The sequence below is a fragment of the Amblyraja radiata genome, chromosome 3 (genome assembly GCF_010909765.2).
Source record: "Amblyraja radiata isolate CabotCenter1 chromosome 3, sAmbRad1.1.pri, whole genome shotgun sequence".
NCBI lineage: Eukaryota > Metazoa > Chordata > Chondrichthyes > Rajiformes > Rajidae > Amblyraja > Amblyraja radiata.
Window position 1 is genome coordinate 19,287,294 of NC_045958.1, and position 20,214 is coordinate 19,307,507.

Consider the following 20,214-nt stretch of genomic DNA (forward strand, 5'->3'; position numbering starts at 1 on the left):
AAAAAGACAGCAATTTTAAATACGGACTTGGAGTTAAGATATAAAGTTATAAAGTTAGATATTTTAAATATACACATGAATAATAATAAAAACACAAAGAACTGGAGGAATTCTGCCGGTCAGTCAAATTAACCTGGTGTTCACCTCCACTATTCTCATTCCCTAACTATTCCCTTGCCTAGTGACTTTGCTGACTTTCATTCCTTTCAACATAATAAAACATCCGAAGTTTCTTCACGGAAGCATTATTAGACAACATTCAACGCAGTCACGTCAGGAGATTAGGCAATCACCAAATGTTTTGTTAACGTGACAAACTTGAAAGAAAGCAACAAAGATTACATCAAGAAGCATTAATCAGATGCTGCAACCAAAGGAGCCAAGGGCATATCTGCTAATGATGGACCAAATAAAATTCATGATGCACATAACGCCAGAAATGGAAGAGTAAAAGATCGAAAGGAGTAAAGAACTAGAAAAAAAGTTAAAAGAGACTATTTTGAAATTTAATTTAAATTTGCAAGCAGAATTGATACCAGATTATGTCAGCGACTATAAGATGACGAACAGTAGTTGATACTGAACCTGACAAAAGGCATGGAGTTTCCCACATAGAGAGATTAATAAAAGACCAGACATGATTCTTCTCAACATACCATGGTCAGCCCCGTCTACAGCTCTGTATTCTTCTTACAATGATTTCACATCAGAAAATACCTGAAATAAAGTCCAACTTATCTGGACTTTATTTCTGTCCTAATAAAGCTATGGAATATCTTCCCTGAAGTTTTCAGCCTCTCGATCTTAGATAAATCACAACTGGCAATGCCTTTAATGTATCTGATATAATGTCAATGATTATCCAAATATGTTTCAGTCATTTTTTTCTCTGCTGAAAAGACTAAAGAAAAAGGATATCAGACTGGATGCAATAATTAATCATGGCTTTGGATGAATAAAATCACCCTCAACTGCAATGGGAAACCTATCATAGAGATCTCATGATGGGAGTTGTGAAAAATAGCATTCACAAAACCATGGTAAGCTCTTGTAATTTTGTTTACTTTCCCAATCTGGCTGTAATCACATAATGTATTGCGCTGCTTCTCAGTAACAAATTCCATTTATTTCCTCAGATCTCCCGAGAGGAAATTATATCACTTTGCTTTTAAACAGCAATTAAAATATTGTGCTCAGTTCTGGTCACCATGTTATAGGAAAGCTTGAAAGGGTTCAGAAAAAATTACAAGGATGTTGCCAGGACTAGAGGGTGTGAGCTGTAGGGAGACGTTGAGTTGGCTGGGTCTCTATTCAATGGAGCACAGGAGGATGAGGGGAAATCTTATAGAGGCGTACAAAATCATGAGAGGAATAGATCAGGTAGATGCACAGAGTCCTTTGCCCAGAGTAGGGGAATCGAGGACCAGAGGACATAGGTTCAAGGTGAAGGAGAAAAGATTTAATAGGAATCCGAGGGGTCATTTTTTCACACAAAGGGTGTGAATTTTACCTGGCTTAAATTTTTTTTTAAATGACTAACTATGAATTAAAATTAAAATGTAAACAGCTATTTATTGCTTCTAAAAAGTTATTTAAAATCCCTAATAGTTTTTAGTCCTTTATGCACTCATATGCACTCAGAGAGTGGTAACTGTGTGGAATGAGCTTCCAGTGGAAGTGGTGGAGGCAGGTTCGATTTTATCATTTAAAAATAAATTGGATAGGTATATGGACGGTAAAGGAATGGAGGGTTATGGTCTGAGTGCAGGTAGATGGGACTAGGTGAGAATAAGTGTTCGGCACGGACTAGAAGGGCCGAGATGGCCTGTTTCCGTGCTGTAATTGTTATATGGTTATATGGTTATATAACTCAGATGGGCAATAATTTAAATGAGGATGTCTTTTCCATCAAATCCATAATTTTGATTTATATTGGCTGGGGTATCTAGAGAACTCTGTTCCATTTTTTTGAACACTGCCATGAGATTACTGATCACTGAAGTAAATTCCCAGCAAAGAGAAAACAAATCTGAAAAAAATCCTTGAAAAAATATTTTTTTCATCAAATGCAATGAACATGAACATCTGATTTTATGTAGAACATTTAACATAGAAAATAACCCCGACATGCTTCACAATGGCATTATCATATATTTATCACTGTCGCAAGATGAAATTAGGACAGATTTCGGAAGAGAATTCCAAAGCTTTAAGACTTTAAAGTTGAAGTTATATAAATAGATGAACAAGGAGCTGGAGGAGCATAATAGCAGGTCAGACATTGGTTAGGAATGATGGAAAGGTAAAGTCTTCAAGGAAGGATAGCATGGAGAGATGTACAAATATGGTGAAGCTGATGAGCTGAAGTATGTTTCTTTCAAAGCAGGGAGTATTATGAGGAAAGCAGCTGAACTTAGAACCTGAATCATTGCTCGAGTTATGACGTTGAGGCCAATGTAAAAACATGGTTGACAGCAGGACATGAATAGCAGCTCAATATTCCGGGGTTTCAATATTTTTGGCATGATATAGAGGGAGGGAAAAGAGATGGACGAGTTGCTCTACTAGAAAAAAAGCAAAATACAGCCGATGTGTGTTAAAACTATATTTCAATTTTAATCTTGGTATGTCTGCAGAGCAAGGCAGATTACAACATTGCAGAGTTCACAATGCACACCTCAGATTGTTTTTAATAAAACTGCATGGAATATCATTCTGCAAGCATCTTATTATTGGGACAATATTTACATCAAGTAGAGGTTTTCCCCAATAACTTAGAATGAAGTCATGTCTTTACAACATAAATTAAACAGATGACCAGAAACAAACATGAGGGTTGTCAATGCCTTTAACCTTTTCTTTCACAGAAATCTCGTTTGCTTAAGCTTCTAATAATTCAGATTTGTTTTGTGTACTTTCATTAAGTGGCACCATTCAAGATACAAGTAGTAATCAACATGGTTAAAATCCTCACCTTTAGAAGTATAGACGAAGGAAGCTGATTAATATTCGGTGGCTCAGATTCCATTCTTAAATCTGTAAGATTTTCTGGGGTAATAACTTCACTATCTTCAGACCCCGAAGGGGACAATGGTTGCTGGAGCAAAGAAGAGCAGTCACCCATGTTCCCCTCAAGTCCCAAATTTGTACATTCTGCTGTGGATGTAGGCAAAGTACATACAGACACTGGACACTGTGCTATGTCATTATTTAATCCAGTCTCAGGAACTCTTCCGACTGCAGAACGAGGCAGTTTGCAAGGTGTACAAGCTTGTACGCCAGCACATTTACGCTTGCAAACTGGCATCTCGGAATAGTCTGAACAAACTGTTCTAAACAGAGGGGGTCCAATGAGCTTTGCTGGAACACTGGAAAGCAAACTTTTACCCTGTTCTTCCCAGATACTAAGTTCCTTTGGGGAAAGAAGAAACTTAGCACACTCCTCCGTAGTAGTCAATGCAGTGTATCTTTCTGCTGCTTTGGATGCACTTTCAAACTGATCCTCATCAAGGGCAGAAGTATTGTGAACAATGAAGCATAGCATACAAGGTCCACGAAGAAAGCAGTTCTTTCTAACTTTCCGTCTTCTTTTCTTCACGCGTTTACCATTTTTTGAAAGAAAATGGCCCATATAGAAGATTCAAAACGTTCTCCAATATGATCCTTCTATAAAAAGAAAAAAAAGTGTCAACCAAATTTTCACCTGCACAAATCTGTAAAGATGTACAATTTATTTCAAATTACAACTTTGGAAGTATAACCATAGGGGGAAGAATAGTGTACACTCCTCTACTATGGAGATAATTTCATAAAAATCACTCAAATGTTTCTGCCTCAGCCCTTGTATTTATAATTGCAATACTATCATACACTTTCAAACTCTTGCAAGGACAATTACCATTAATTTAACAATGTTCAACGCAGTTAACCACAGGATCAAAATTGCAATTCTATTATATAAAGATGCACTTAACAGCCATGACAAAAGCTTTTGAAGTACATTTACAAAAATAAAAATGTTTTGCACAGAAGCTGACAACCACAGCACTATCCAAAAGTTCATAGCTAATTTTGATTCTAATTCATAGAAAATTGAGTTTTAGAATTAAGTTTCATTAACTCGAGGTAAAGGAACCGCTTGGAGGTCGTGATCATAATATGATTAGTTTTAATCTACAATTGAGAAGGAGAATGGTAAATCGGAAGTGTCAGTGATGCAGTTGAACAAAGGGGACTATGAAGGCATGAGAGGGGAGCTGGCCAAGGTAGACTGGAAAGGGATCCTAGCAGGAATGACGGTGGAACAGCAATGGCAGGAATTTCTGGGCATAATCCGGAAGACGCAGGATCATTTCATTTCAAAAAGGAAGAAAGATTCTAAGGGGAGTAGGAGGCAACCGTGGCTGACAAGAGAAGTTAGGGATAGAATAAAACTAAAAGAAAAGATGTATAATACAGCAAAGAGTAGCCGGAAACCAGAGGATTGGGAAAACTTTCACAGGACAACAGAAGGAAATAAAACGGGCAATACGGGCTGAAAAGATGAAGTACGAAGGGAAGCTGGCCAGGAATATAAAGAAGGACAGTAAAAGCTTCTTTAGATATGCTAAGGGAAAAAGAGTAGCAAAGTCAAATATGGGTCCCTTGAAGGCAGACACGGGTGAAATTATTATGACAAACAAGGAAATGGCAGAAGAGTTGAATAGGTACTTCGGATCCATCTTCACTAAGGAAGACACAATCTCCCAGATGTACTGGAGGACAGAGGATCTAAGGGGGTAGAGGAACTGAAAGAAATGTTCATTAGGCGAGAAATAGTATTGGGTAGGCTAATGGGACTGAAGGATGATAAATCCCCTGGACCTGATGGTCTGCATCCCAGGGTCCTCAGGGAGGTGGCTCTAGAAATAGTGGACGCATTGGCGATGTAGTCGGAGACAGTAAGACTGGTGGGAGAACTGGGAAGGGGGAGGGGATGGAGCAAGAGGGAAAGCAAGGGCTATTTGAACTTAGAGAAGTCAATGTTCACACCGCTGGGGTGTAAGCTACCCAAGCAAAATATGAGGTGCTGTTCTTCCAATTTGCACTGGGCCTCACTCTGGCAATGGAGGAGGCCCAGGACAGAGAGGTTAGATTGGGAATGGGAGGGGGAGTTAAAGTGCTGCACAATTCAAATACTACATACACCTCAAATAGACGCAAAATGCTGGAGTAAGTCAGCGGGTCAGGCAGCATCTCTGGAGAACATGGATAGGTGACGTTTTGGGTCAGCACCTGGTTACGAGGTTCCAGCTTACTCCCCACCTGCTACAATCCGTCTGAAGACGGGTCCTGACTCTAACCGCGCCACCTATTCATTTTCTCCAGAGACACTGAGTTACTCCAGCATTTTGTGTCTATCTTTAATACAAACCAGCATCTGCAGTTTTTTTTGTAATACTATATGCACCACCATACATTATTTTAAGACAAAATCCATTCTAAAAAGTTTAAACTAAGATTTAAACACACCCTCCAACTGTTGAAAAATCAGTAACACAAGAAGCTGATATGGAACATAAGACAAAACGGAACACATAGATGTGTCATAAATATACTTTCTCATCTAAACACTGTCATAGAGAGAAAATAATAGCACAGAAATAAATATGTTGGCCCACCACATCCCAACCAATCATCAATCACCCATTTTATACATATCCAACAATTATTTATTTTCTCCACCCCCAAAATTCTCCCCATATTCTCTTCAACTTTCCGCAGATTCCATCACTCACCAACACAGTAGAGGCAATTTACAGATTGCAATTATCCAATCAACTCAAAAACCTTTATGGGCCGGTCCCACATAGGCGATTTGTCAGGCGACTGTCAAGTTGCTGGCAGTCGCCTGAAAAACCGACAACTGGATGGGCGACTGCAGAGTGGAACACAAACACATCGCTTCCTACACGAGCCCTACACTAGCTTCCTACACTAACCCACGGGCTAGTGTAGGAAGCGATGTGTGTGTGTGTTCCACTCTGACAGTCGCCGTTCCAGTTGTCGGTTTCTCTGGCAACTGCCAGCAACTTGACAGTCGCCAGCAGTCGCCTGAAAAATCGCCTAAGTGGGACCGGCCCATAAAGGTTTTTGAGTTGATTGGATAATTGCCATCTGTAAATTGCCTCTACTGTGTTGGTGGGGGACAGGGCAAGCGCTGTCTGAGTGAAATTCACACGGTGCAAAGCCAAGGTGATACAGACACACACCAAGATGAACAGGAAGGTTGGCGCTGTAATTAAGACGGCTAAAGCACAGTGTACAGTAAGCCCTTTAAAAGATGGGAGAGCAGGGGGAGAGGTGGGAGAAGGAGGAGGGGGAAGGAGGAGGGGGAAGGAGGAGGGGGAAGGAGGAGGGGGAAGGAGGAGGGGGAAGGAGGAGGGGGAAGGAGGAGGGGGAAGGAGGAGGGGGAAGGAGTGAACTTTTAAGAAGCCAGAGATACACGGCTGTGAAGCTCGGTCAGTTATCCTTGGTTCTGAAAACTACTGCTTACGTTTTTTCCCCCAATGAGCCAATGAAATTCACTGGTCAGCATCTGTTACAACCTACGAGATCCTTCGACCTCCTGGCAACCCACTAGGACCTCCTGGTGACCCACCTACGGCACAACGATTCTCGCTACTCTCCATGGCGGCTTCATTCCGGTCGCCACTAATTTTTCAACATGTTGAAAAGTTTGCGGCGACCATAATGAGGCCACGACTAGTTCCCAGAATGTGGGAACTCCTCACGACCATGAAGGGGACCCCCCGGCAACTACCCGCGAACATGGCGACCATGTGGCGACCGTAGAGTCTCCTGCAGTCGCCTAAAAAGGTGCCTAAGACAGGCCCATTAGGATGCAAGAAGAAACTGGAGCACCCAGAGCAAACCCTTGTGGTCACAGGGAGAGCGTACAATCTCCACACTAACAGCACCCGAGGTCAAGATTGAGGCAACGGCTCTACTAACTGTGGCACTTTGAGGCAACGACTCTACTAACTGTGGCACTGTGCCACCCTGTAAACAATTAGCACAGAAGAGAAAATAAGCTACAGAAAAAACAAACAGAGAAATGGGTTTGATAGAATTCTCCAAGACCCCCCATAAATTCAAACCGTCATAGGAAAGCGAGAAAATATACAAAAATATTTTCTATATCCTACAGTTTGAGAACTCTTGTTGTCTTAACCAAGAATTTTACAAGAATTAAGCCATGTTTTATTCACCTTTTTCATATAAATCTACTTTGAGGTCGCTAACTGAAAATACACACATCCTGTATCTTAATCAATGCTTCTGAGAATGTTGTCTAACTCTGTAGCTGGTGCAAATGGCATATCTTAATAGTGTGGATGATTTGTTATTGAAATTAAAAAAATTACCAGATTAATTCCTGCAATGGACAGGTTGTCATGTGTGAAAGACCTAGACCTCTATCCATTGGACTTCGGAGGAACAAGAAGGGACTTAATTAAAACATAAGCTCCTGCCAGGTCTTTGAGGTTTGTGATACGGAGAAAATATTTCCCTTCGTGAAAGAATCTAGAATTTGGGATCACTGTTAAAATAAAAAAGGTCATTCCATCTAACACAGATGAGGCAAATATTATTTATCTCAGGGATGTGAATTTGTGGAATTCTCTGCCACAGAAGGCAGCAGAGGCCAATTCACTGGATGAATTTAAAAGATAATTAGATAGAGCTCTAGGGGCTAGCGGAATCAAGGGATATGGGGAGGGCAGGCACGGGTTACTGATTGTGGATGATCAACCATGATCACAACGAATGGCGGGTGGACACAAAATGCTGGAGAAACTCAGCAGGTGAGGCAGCATCTATGGAGAGAAGGAATAGGCGACGTTTCGGGTCGAGATGTTTCGGGTCTGAAGAAGGGTCTCGACCTGAAGCGTCGCCTATTCCTTCTCCCCATAGATGCTGCCTCACCCGCTGAGTTTCTCTAGCATTTTATGTCTACCTTCGATTTTTCCAGCATATGTAGTTCTTTCTTAAACAATGAATGGCGGTGCTGGCTCGAAGGGCCAAATGGCCTCCTCCTACACCTATTTTCTATGAGATGTAATCTTTGAAACTCTCATCCTTAAAGGCTGGTGGAAGCAACGTCCTTGGATGGTTTTAAGGGAGAGGTAAATTGATTTTTGATAATCAAAGGAATCAAAGGTTACAAAGATGGACAAGAATATGGATTTGAGATATTGACCAAATAGACAAAATCCTATGGAACAATAGAGCAGACTTGATGAGTCATGCGGCCTATTCCTGTGCCTAGTTGGTATGTTTGAGTATTCATATGAGAAGTGCACTGCTTCCTCGGCACCATCTCAAATTCATCCATCTGCCACAACTGAAGGTCAAGAGACACACTTTTTTTTCTGTTGCAACCAGATGATTTTCCTATGTCAATGTTGGAAAATACAGCAACCAGCTGCTTGATAATATCTATTCAACATAACTCAGAGCAGGGAAGGAGCCCAACTTACAACCATCTCCTTTCTGTAACAAGAGAGTATCATGCCAACAGTGAAGGACAATTGTTATGTTCTAAATTATATTTCATTTTTATAAAAACATAATGACAAGAGCTAGCTTTATTGATATTAAAATGTCACAACCTCTTTTTCCAGCTTTTTGAACATATCTAAAATTGTAGGAGTATTTCTTGGCTTTATCATATTTTATATTGAACTGACAGCAATATTCCCAGCCTTACCCACTGGATCCATAATTATCATGTCAAATATGAATTAGTACAATGACATTGAATAATTCATCTTTTCCCTCACTAAAATATCCTTATTTATTTACTTCAGCAAGCATGCATGCATAGCATGCAAACAAGCTCTGCCATCCACTGACATATCTTGCCAAACCACATAAAGGACTATCAGGCCTCACAGGAGCACAGGAAAAATGGCACAGTATTTGTTTGCATTCAGGTCTCTTTCCCCACCCTCCACTTGCCCACTAACCTAAACCTTTAACAAGAATTAAATGTTCAAAGACCCATGTGCCACAGACAGAAATAGTCATTCAGCTGCTTAATCGTAATGCGAAGATTAATGATCATATAGTTTATCACAATCTCTAATCATGAACTTCTTTACCACATATTCACACTAAACGTTTTGACCTCATCTCATCTACAATATCCACTCAATGCCCAGAGACTCCTTAATCAAATTTTATTTTCCATCCTTCCCAAGGTGGTTGACAGTCTGTCACCTTTCCTTTCGAAACCACAATCACTTAACACTATTTAAAGCTCACATAATTAAACTCTGATTCTGGTAACTTCTGCCTAATCTCGAAATGCCCTGCTAGAGGTGCTTGAAAGTACTTACATACTAAGATATTGTCATCTGTGCCTATCCCTCCCACATCTCCATTTCAATCCCCCACCCCCATGAAATACATGAAATTCCTTGTATAGGAGAAAGAGAAGAAATTAACCCCCACCTATGGCAGGTGTCACTTGACCTGCTGAAAGTTTTCAGTACTCTGGTTTTACTTTATAACCTATGGATTTGCTATTGGCCCTCACTTAGAACTTGTCCATGTTGACAAAATTACCAGCACAAGATGAACTTCCGTGTAAAAGGCTGCTGACACTAAGCCATGCCTCTCAGTTCCTTTATCTTGCAAGATATTCATCATAGAGAAATGAAGCACAACTTCTCTGCATAAATTACACATCCAAAAGTCTACTATCTAAATTAAATAATAGTCATAGAATTATATAACTTATATAAGTTTATAATTATAAACAGGCCCTTTGGCCATACCTGTCCATGCCGACCAAGGTGCCTATGGGTTTGGCCCATATCCCTTTAATCATTTTCTATCCATTAACCTGTTTAAATGCATTTATATCCATGCCAGCAAGAAACAGCTGAGAACACTGGGTACAGCAATTTTTTGGGGGGAGTAAAAATCATCCCACTTCAGAACAAGCTGCATCTTTTGCCATGCTGTTTTTTCTGGTTACAATGCCAGCATCTACCTGATAAAGTAGAAATGGAGCATCTCAACTACAGTACTGTCAGTGGTGTTTCCTCACCAATCAACTGATCAGTGCAGCCCTGTCTGTTTATGTTCCCGCTCTGGACCTCAGAATCTTGGTCCAAATAGGAACCAAAATAATATATTCATAGGTCAAGCAAGAGTGTCTGCCCTTGGCAGTTAAGGCAGCATTCAACCAAACGTAATTTCAAGAACCCTGGAGAAAACTGAAGTCAATGAACCTCAAGGTGAAATAAAAACTCTGATGCTTGGAGTCACAACTCACACCAAGGAAACCAGTTATGATTGTAGAAGATAATTATCTCAAACCCACAACATCACTGAAGGACTTTCTCATCTGGACCTATGGAATCAATCTAGCAACTGGTGAAAGAACAACAATGCTCCTTCCATCACAATGTCCAAAGCTGATGACTGCACAATGTTTATTTCCTTTTACAATTCCTCGACGCATGAACTAATCTTTGCCTATATGCAGCAATATCTAGACAACATTAAAGACAACGATAAGGAGCAAGTAACATCCATGTCACATAAGTACCAGGCAATTATCATCTCCAAAAAGAGAAGGTCCACCAACATACTCTTGACATTCAATGGCATTAACATTATGGCATCTCCTCGCATTTATAAGGCACGAGTTAGGGAATGTCATGGAATACTCAAGTCAAGTTTATTGTCATATGCACAAGTACAGTGAGGTACAGATACTATGAAAATGTTGCTTGTAGCAACATCACAGGCACACAGGCGTATTTTGGTTTTCATTTTTCTTTCATTTGCCTGGATGAGTCCAGCTCCAATAACTCTCAAGAACCTCAACACAGTACAAAACATCTCTGTTGATTGATATCACATCCACAATCCAATTCTCCATCACAAACATACTGTGGCTACAGTGTACACCATCAGCAAAATGCACTGCAGTTACTCACTTATGCAACTCAAACAGCTCCTTGTGAAATTTTTATCTCTGCCACCAAGGAGCCTGAAATCTGTTACATCCAGGTTCAGGAACAGCCTTCAGGCTATTAAACTCACCAACAAAATGACTCTGAACTGTAACAGCCTATTGCACTTTATCTGCTTATTATGTGCATATTGAACTGAACTATTCTGTATTTTTGCTTACAATATTCTGTTGTGCTGCAGCAAGCAAGAATTTAATTGTCCTATCTGGGACACATGACAATAAACTCTCTTGACGTGACTAGGAATAGTACTACATCTGCTGGCTTCCATCCAATTGGACACCATACTGTCATGGAGCCGTGTACCTTGTAAACACATTGGCCTAGTCGGGTCTAAATCCTGGAAACTCATCCATCACATGTATCTTTACCAGGTCAACTGCTGCTGATTATCACCTTCGTTAGGGAAAATAGGAATGGGTGGAAAAGTGAAACTCAGATCAGAAGATCATGAGTGATCATATGATCATAAGATCACAAATGGCCTAGTTCTGCTACAGCGGCGAAATTAGGCCATTTGGCCCATCAAGTCTACACCATTCAATCATGCCTGATCTACCTCTCCCTCCTAACCCTATTCTCCTGCCTTCTCCCCATAACCTATGACACCCGTACTAATCAAGAATCTACCTATCTCTGCCTTAAATATATCCACTGACTTTCCTTCCACATCCTTCTGTGGCTAAGAATTCCACAGATTCACCACCAGATCACAAATAAAATGAATCAAAGATTTTTTTAAATAGTTATATTGTAATGTTTTGTGACCTAGGTAAACAAATAGTAAAGATGGCAACTTTAAATGTGTTTGCATCTTCCAAATATAAACACTGATTAAGTTGACATTCTAAATGCTTTGGCACACATTTATTAAAATGCAAAATAAATCTGAAATATCATTTAGAATGATTTTTCAGTTTAATGTGAAAATTAATTTTAGACTGAAAAATCAGATTTTATACGCACGTTTGATGGTGTTTTATATCATATGATGCCGCTCACCGAGTACTAGTGTTGGAACTATGCCTATGCCTAATGCTACACATATGTTATAGAGAAGTAGGAATCTAGGCATGATCATCAATTAAAAAAACATGGATTCCATAAATATCTCAAAACAAAATAGGTTTTAACTACAATGTTGGAGTTTAAGGTGTTACTAAGTAACTGTTTAATATAACTTGTCATTTCTAATGTAAATATTGTCCATTTTTTTAAACCAACAGCATTTCAAGTGACTAATCCGTGTGAACTGCAAGTATTAGAAATTACATCCTCGGCAACTAAATTCAGAACCTTCGAAAGTATTTATAATCATACATTTGAGGCCAATATTTTTTTTAATAGTTTGCACCTTTCACACTTCGAACAAGATGTTCCTTCGTGTCAGAAAACATTTTTGAATCACTTCGATTATGCATTATTATAAGGCTTCACAATCAACCTGTTATTTTTGGCTGTGAACTGATTGTGATATTTTAAAAATAACAAGCTTTGTTATCAATCAATATTAAAACCCTCTAGAATTTCAGCAATCGGATCCACCAGTCCAGAGTCCCATTCTTATATCGCCCTCGTCTTCCCCTCACACAGTGAGCGTTAGCAGGTATGAAATTTCAGCTGTAACACTGCTGCAAACACTCATTTTAAACAAGGCCGCAGCTGCCCATTCACTGCATGTCTTTGAAACCGTAAATTGCCGTAAAATACGTGCTACCTACCGGTGACTATTCCTCACTAGCTTTCACGCATTTGCAACCTTGTACGGAGAGGTGTCATAATTTCTAATAGTTACAACAAAAAAAACTATTGCTAATTTGCGGCAGAGTCGGCGAGGATGAACTGCCTGTGAGCTTCCTACACTGTGGGGCCTACTCCTTCCACTCAACGCGGCGGCGGCGGCCGATTGGTGTCAGTGAGCGCACGTCACTCGGCGGCTGGAGCCGCCCCCTGAGGTAGGTCTGGGCGCCAACGTCGCCGCCGCCGCCGCCCGGGTACCTACTCCCCTGGTGCTCCCTCTCCCCTGACCCTTTCCCCTTGTACCCACTCCCCCGAGGCCTTCCCTGTGAACCCACTCCCCGTACTCCCCCGTGCACCTACTACCCCGAGGCCTTCCCTGTGAACCCACTCCCCGTACTCCCCCGTGCACCTACTACCCCGAGGCAGTGGCGGACCGGCCAGGGTGTCAGCTTGCCCGATGGCAAGTGGGCCCCCATTGTCTCCTGGCAACCAATACTTTTAGACCCACTCCGCCACTTCCCCCAGAGGGCTTCCCTGTGCACACTTTGAAAACATCTCACCCCACTGCACTGCTGAGTAAGAATGGTCAAATAGTAATTTAATGTTCAGTATTAAGAATATTTGTTTTACTTGAATTACGGTGGTGGATTTGTTTGTATAGTTTTGTAAATGTACATATTGTAAATAATTGATTACATTTATTTTGGGCTTTTAAAAAAATGCACTGCCGAGTAAAGACATTTGTTGAAGACGATGTCGTTTAAGTCGAATTTATTTTCTCTGAAGCAAACTTTCCATGTGATTAAAGTTTTGATAGGACTGGATTTTTGCATCTTCAGGTGAGGGCGGCGAGATAATCAAAGGCTGGCATAGATGATTTTAGAAATGAACCATTTTCCACAGATGAAGAAGGGTCTCGATTCGAAACATCACCTATTTTTCTTTTCTCCAGAGATACTGTCTGATCCGCTGAGTTACTCCAGCTTTTTGTGTCTGTCTTCAACTTAAATCAGCATCTGTAGTTCCTCCCTACACACCCACAATTGGTAATGTCGACTGCCGTACATTCCGTTATTTTCAGAAAGATGTATAATCAAGAATGCTTAGTGAGATGATGCACCCACAAATGCTTTGTGTTCAGACTCACTGTATACAACCGTCCTATTAACTGTCATAAGTAATGAAGCCGGAGACCGAGTCGAAAGAACAGTCCCGACCCGAAACGTCGCTCTCCATTCCCTCCAGAGATGTAGCCTGACCCGATGAGTTACTCCAACACATTGTGTTTTGCACAAGCAATTAAGCATCGGGAGTTGCTCACAGGAAATTATCAGCATGTACCTTTCTCTACTTTAGGTAGTTTACAACAAACTTAAACATGCCACCAAAAATCGATTAGGACATCCAAAATGAACATCAAACCTTTGGATAACAAAATATACTACAAATGCTGAATATATAAAATTAAATCTGAAAATGTTGAAAATATTCTGTAGATCAGGCATCATCCATGGAGAGAGAAACAAGAGTTAAGGGCCTGTCCCACGAGCATGCGACTCCATGCGGCAAGAGCGACCTAACGTCGCTTGAGCCGTACGGCCTCGTCCCACTTCGATCGCCGGAGCCGTATGGAGTTGTGCGGAGCTGATCCCAAAAAACTGACCGTGCTCAAAAATTCCGCGCGGCAAAGGCCTGCCGGCCCGCAGCCGCCTCGACGCCGTACGTCACGCGCGAACTTCCCGCGGACTTCGCTCAAACTTCAAGTCACTCGACCTCCCCGCAGCCCCCGCTTCCGGTTTGGTCGCGCTTGCCGCATGCAGTTCGAATGCTCGTGGAACAGGCACTTTAATCTTTCAGGACATTGGGCTCTGTTTCTATCTTTCTCTCTGGACAGATGCTGCCTGACGAACTGAGTATTTCTAGCATTTTATGTTTTTAATTGTTACTAGACCAAGGTCTGGTCCCCCAACGCAATATTCCACCACTCACCCATAGCTCCCACGGGAGGCCTGGTCCCCCAACGCAAGCTGTTCTCCAACGTAATATTCTACCACTCACCCGTTCCCCCAATGCAATATTCCAGCACTCACCCATAGCTCCCAACTGTGCAGGGCGGCACATCTCCCCTTATTCACCCTCCCTAAAAAAAATCCTTGCTGCCAGGAATATTTTAAAAAAATGCACCCTCCCTCAATGAACTTAAAAAAAATACTTGCTGCCAGGAATATTAAAAAAAGGGATTGCAACAACATTGTAGCTTGCAATTGCACTTGCTAGGGCTGGCAGGACTCAGTGCACTGGGATTGCAACATTGTAACCTGGGATAGCTACAATCCCATTGTGAAGTCGGTGCTGCAGAGGGAAGACATTTTTCTCAAATTGGGATTTTGTAAAGTTGAAAAGGTGAAATACTTGTGAAATATAACATCAATCTGAACAAAACTTGATACACCACACCACTGGACAACTGAGTAAGGTGGTGCAAAAATTGTAGCGTATCGTGTACCGTTTTGGCGTAGTTCCGGGATCACAAGACACACAGGCAGACACGCGCACACATACACACATAATCACAAACAAGATGACAATTATATACTAGACCAAGTGTGACCCGTTGGATCCCTGTCACACGGGAAGCCTGGTCCCCCAACCGCATCCCATTCCCTCAACGCAATATTCCACCACTCACCTGTTTCTCCAACGCAACCCGTTCCCCCAACGCAATATTGCACCAATCACCCATAGCCCCCAACTGCGGCTCATTTCGCCTTATTCACCCTCCCTCATTTTAAACTGTTAAAAAAATGCAATTGCACTTGCTAGCTAGCAGAACTCGTTACGAGCAGGGCAACAATCCCATTGTGGCGTCATGGCTGTAAGCACAGGGAAGAAATTTTCTCAAATTGGGGTTTTGTAAATTTGAATATAACCATATAACAATTACAGCACGGAAACAGGCCATCTCGGCCCTTCTCGTCCGTGCCGAACACGTATTCTCCCCATGTCCCATCTACCAGCACTCACCATAACCCTCCATTCTTTTCCCGTCCATATTACTATCCAATTTATTATTAAATGATAAAATCGAACCTGCCTCCACCACCTTCACTGGAAGCTCATTCCATACAGCTACCATTCTCTGAGTAAAGAAGTTCCCCCTCATGTTACCCCTAAACTTCTGTCCCTTAATTCTCAAGTCATGTCCTCTTGTTTGAATCTTCCCTACTCTCAGTGGGAAAAGCGTATCCACGTCAACTCTGTCTATCCCTCTCATCATTTTAAAGACCTCTATCAAGTCCCCCCTTAACCTTCTGCGTTCCAAAGAATAAAGACCTAACTTGTTCAACCTTTCTCTATAACTTAGTTGCTGAAACCCAGGCAACATTCTAGTAAATCTCCTCTGTACTCTCTATTTTGTTGACATCCTTCCTACAATTAGGCGACCAAAATTGTACACCATACTCCAGAATTGGCCTCACCAATGCCTTGTACAATTTTAACATTACATCCCAACTTCTATACTCAATGCTCTGATTTATAAAGGCCAGCACACCAAAAGCTTTCTTTACCACCCTATCTACATGAGATTCCACCTTTAGGGAACTGTGCACAGTTATTTCCAGATCCCTCTGTTCAACTGCATTCTTCAATTCCCCACCATTTACCATGTACGTCCTATTTTGATTTGTCCTGCCAAGATGTAGCACCTCACACTTAGCAGCATTAAACTCCATCTGCCATCTTTCAGCCCACTCTTCCAACTGGCATAAATCTCTCTGTAGACTTTGAAAATCTACTTCATTATCCACAACATCACCTATCTTAGTATCATCTGCATACTTACTAATCCAATTTACCACACCATCATCCAGATCATTGATGTACATGACAAACAATAGTGGACCCAACACAGATCCCTGTGGCACCCCACTAGTCACTGGCCTCCAACCTGACAAACAGCCATCCAACATTCCTCTCTGGCATCTCCCATTCAGCCACTGTTGAATCCATCTTGCTACTCCACCATTAATACCCAACAATTGAACCTTCTTAACCAACCTTCCATGAGGAACCTTGTCAAAGGCCTTACTGAAATCCATATATACAACATCCACTGCTTTACCCTCATCAATTTCCCGAGTAACCTCTTCAAAAAATTCAAGAAGATTAGTCAAACATGACCTTCCAGGCACAAATCCATATTGACTGTTCCTAATCAGACCCTGTTTATCCAGATGCTTATATATATTATCTCTAAGTATCCTTTCCATTAATTTGCCCACCACTGACGTCAAACTAACAGGTCTATAATTGCTAGGTTTACTCTTAGACCCTTTTTTAAACAATGGAACAACATGCGCAATACGCCAATCCTCCGGCACTATTCCCGTTTCTAATGACATTTGAAATATTTCTGTCATAGCCCCTGCTATTTCTACACTAACTTCCCTCAATGTCCTAGGGAATATCCTGTCCGGACCTGGAGACTTATCCACTTTTATATTTCTCAAAAGTGTCAGTACTTCCTCTTCTTTGAATCTCATAGTTTCCATAGCTACTCTACTTGTTTCCCTTACCTCACATAATTCAATATCCTTCTCCTTGGTGAATACCGAAGAAAATAAATTGTTCAATATCTCCCCCATCTCTTTTGGTTCTGCAGATAGCTGTCCACTCTGACTCTCTAATGGACCAATTTTATCCCCAGTTATCCTTTTGCTATTAATATAGCTGTAGAAACCCTTTGGATTTACTTTCACCTTACTTGCCAAAGCAACCTCATATCTTCTTTTAGCTTTTCTAATTTCTTTCTTAAGATTCTTTTTACATTCTTTATACTCCTCAAGCACCTCATTTACTCCATGCTGCCTTTAATTATTGTAGATCTCTCTCTTTTTCCGAACCAAGTGTCCAATTTCCCTTGAAAACCATGGCTCTTTCCAATTTTTACTATTTCCTTTCAACCGAACAGAGACATAAAGATTCTGTACTCTTAAAATTTCACCTTTAAATGTCCTCCATTTCTCTTCCACATCTTTCCCATAAAACAAAATGTCCCAATTTATTCCTTTTAAATCCTTTCGCGTCTCCTCAAAGTTAGCCTTTCTCCAAACAAAAATCTCAACCCTAGGTCCAGTACTGACCCTCTCCATAATTATATTGAAATTAATGGTATTGTGATCACTGGACCCGAACTGTTCCCCAACGCATACCTCTGCCACCTGACCCGTCTCATTTCCTGACAGGAGGTCCAGCACTGCCCCTTCTCTAGTAGGTACCTCTATGTATTGCTGCAAAAAACTATCCTGCACACATTTTACAAACTCCAAACCATCCAGCCCATTTACAGAATGTGTTTCCCAGTCTATGTGTGGAAAATTGAAATCTCCCACAATCACTACCTTGTGCTTACTACTAATATCTGCGATCTCCTTACATATTTGCTCTTCCAATTCTCGCTCGCCATTTGGCGGTCTATAATACACCCCTATAAGTGTTGCTACCCCTTTCCCATTTCTCAGTTCCACCCAAATAGCCTCCCTAGACGAGCCCTCTAATCTATCCTGCCAAAGCACTACTGTAATATCTTCCCTGATAAGCAATGCAACACCTCCACCTCTTGCCCCTCCAATTCTATCACACCTGAAGCAACGAAATCCTGGAATATTTAGTTCCCAATCACAGCCCTCCTGCAACCATGTTTCACTGATCGCCACATCATACTTCCAGGTGTCAATCCAGGCTCTAAGTTCATCCACCTTTCTTACAATGCTCCTAGCATTAAAATATACACATTTAAGAAACCCACCCTCTCTTATTCTCTGTTTATTGTCTTTTTCTTCTTTCTCCCCTACATTTTGGGTCAGTGCTACCCTTCTCTGCCTCCTGCCTCACACACTGACTGCTAGCTTTCCCAATTTGAGTCCCTCCCCCCCAACCGTTCTAATTTAAAGTCTCCCCAGTAACCTTTGCAAATCTCCCCGCCAGGATATTGGTCCCCCTCGAGTTCAAGTACAACCCGTCATTTCTGTACAGGTCGCACCTTCCCCAAAAGAGGTCCCAATGATCCAGAAACTTGAATCCATACCCACTGCACCAGTTCCTCATCCACGCTTTTATCCTCCACCTCGCTCCATTCCTACTCTCACTGTCGCGTGGCACAGGCAGTAATCCTGAGATTGTTACCTTTGCAGTCCTTCCCCTTAACTCTCTACCTAACTCCCTAAATTCTTCTTTCAGGACCTCTTCTCTTTTTCTACCTATGTCGTTGGTACCTATATGTACCACAACCTCAGGCTCCTCTCCCTCCCATTTCAGGATATCTTGGACACGATCAGACACATCCTTGACCCTGGCACCAGGGAGGCAAACTACCATCCGGGTCTCCTGTCTGCGTCCACAGAATCGCCTATCCGACCCCCTGACTATAGAGTCCCCTATTACTATTGTCCTCCTCTTCTTTTCCTTACCCTTCTGAGCAACAGGACCGGTCTTTGTGCCGGAGGCCCGGCCGCTGTCGCTACCCCCATGTAGGCTGTCTCCCCCAACCGTACTCAAACATGAGTACTTATTTTCAAGGTGTACAGTCTCCGGGGTACTCACCAGTCCCTGCCACTGCCCATTGCCCTTCCTAACTGTGACCCAGTTTTCTGCCTCCCGTGGTCTTGGAGTGACCACCTCACTGTAACTCTTTTCTATGACCTCCTCGCTCTCCCTGACCAGACAGAGGTCATCGAGTTGCTGCTCCAGGTTCCTAACACGGTCCCTTAGGAGCCCCAACTCGATGCACCTGGCGCAGATGTGGACGTCTGGAGGGCACTCAGACTCCATGACCTCCCACATCTGACATCCAGAACAGTAAACTGCCCTGGCCCTCATTCTCCCCCTTATCCGAATACAATACAAAGCCTTACCCGGGATACAAGCCAATCAGCTGCTTCCTCTAGTCCGTTCGACCAATCAACGGCTTCCTCAAGCCCACTTAATTTGAAGTGTGATCTGCGAATGGAACGTTGCAGATTTTGGTACTCCTCCCTCACCAACGGCTCTCTGTTGAAACAAGCCCCGCGCTGGGTTTTTGAACACCGCACGGAGGTCGCTCCTCCATCACCAACGGCTCCTGGGCCTCTCATAAAAAAGTTAATAACTTGTAAAATATAACATCCATCTGAACGAAACTTGCCACAAACCACTGTTAAACTGAGTTCGTTTTGTCAGTCCTATTCAAGAAAACTTGATTCAAACCATTGCTGCTAAAATCAATTCTTTATTCTGACAGCGCTGGATAATTCTTTAAACCTTCCAACACAGAGTTAGAAACTCTGGAGCAGGTCGAAAGAACTACTAACTTTGGTATAAATGTAACACATTATATACATAATAGACAAGGATGGTACAAAAGGAGTAGCAAACTATTAACCAATCATTATGGTTTACCATA

At 41.8% G+C, this 20,214-nt stretch overlaps 1 protein-coding gene across 3 annotated transcripts in view; it reads right to left on the bottom strand.

The window, feature by feature from the left end:
• fbxl17 (F-box and leucine rich repeat protein 17) overlaps positions 1–12,947 on the bottom strand; it is a 558,587-nt gene extending 545,640 nt beyond the window's left edge. For all 3 annotated transcript variants that reach the window (XM_033017392.1, XM_033017391.1, XM_033017390.1), the window contains exons 1-2: positions 12,755–12,947; positions 2,975–3,666 (exon numbers count right to left, since the gene is read on the bottom strand). In XM_033017392.1, the coding sequence (XP_032873283.1) occupies positions 2,975–3,631 (657 nt within the window). In that variant the 5' untranslated portion in view covers positions 3,632–3,666; positions 12,755–12,947. The remainder of the gene's footprint in view (positions 1–2,974; positions 3,667–12,754) is intronic.
• Between the last annotated feature and the right edge of the window lie 7,267 nt (positions 12,948–20,214).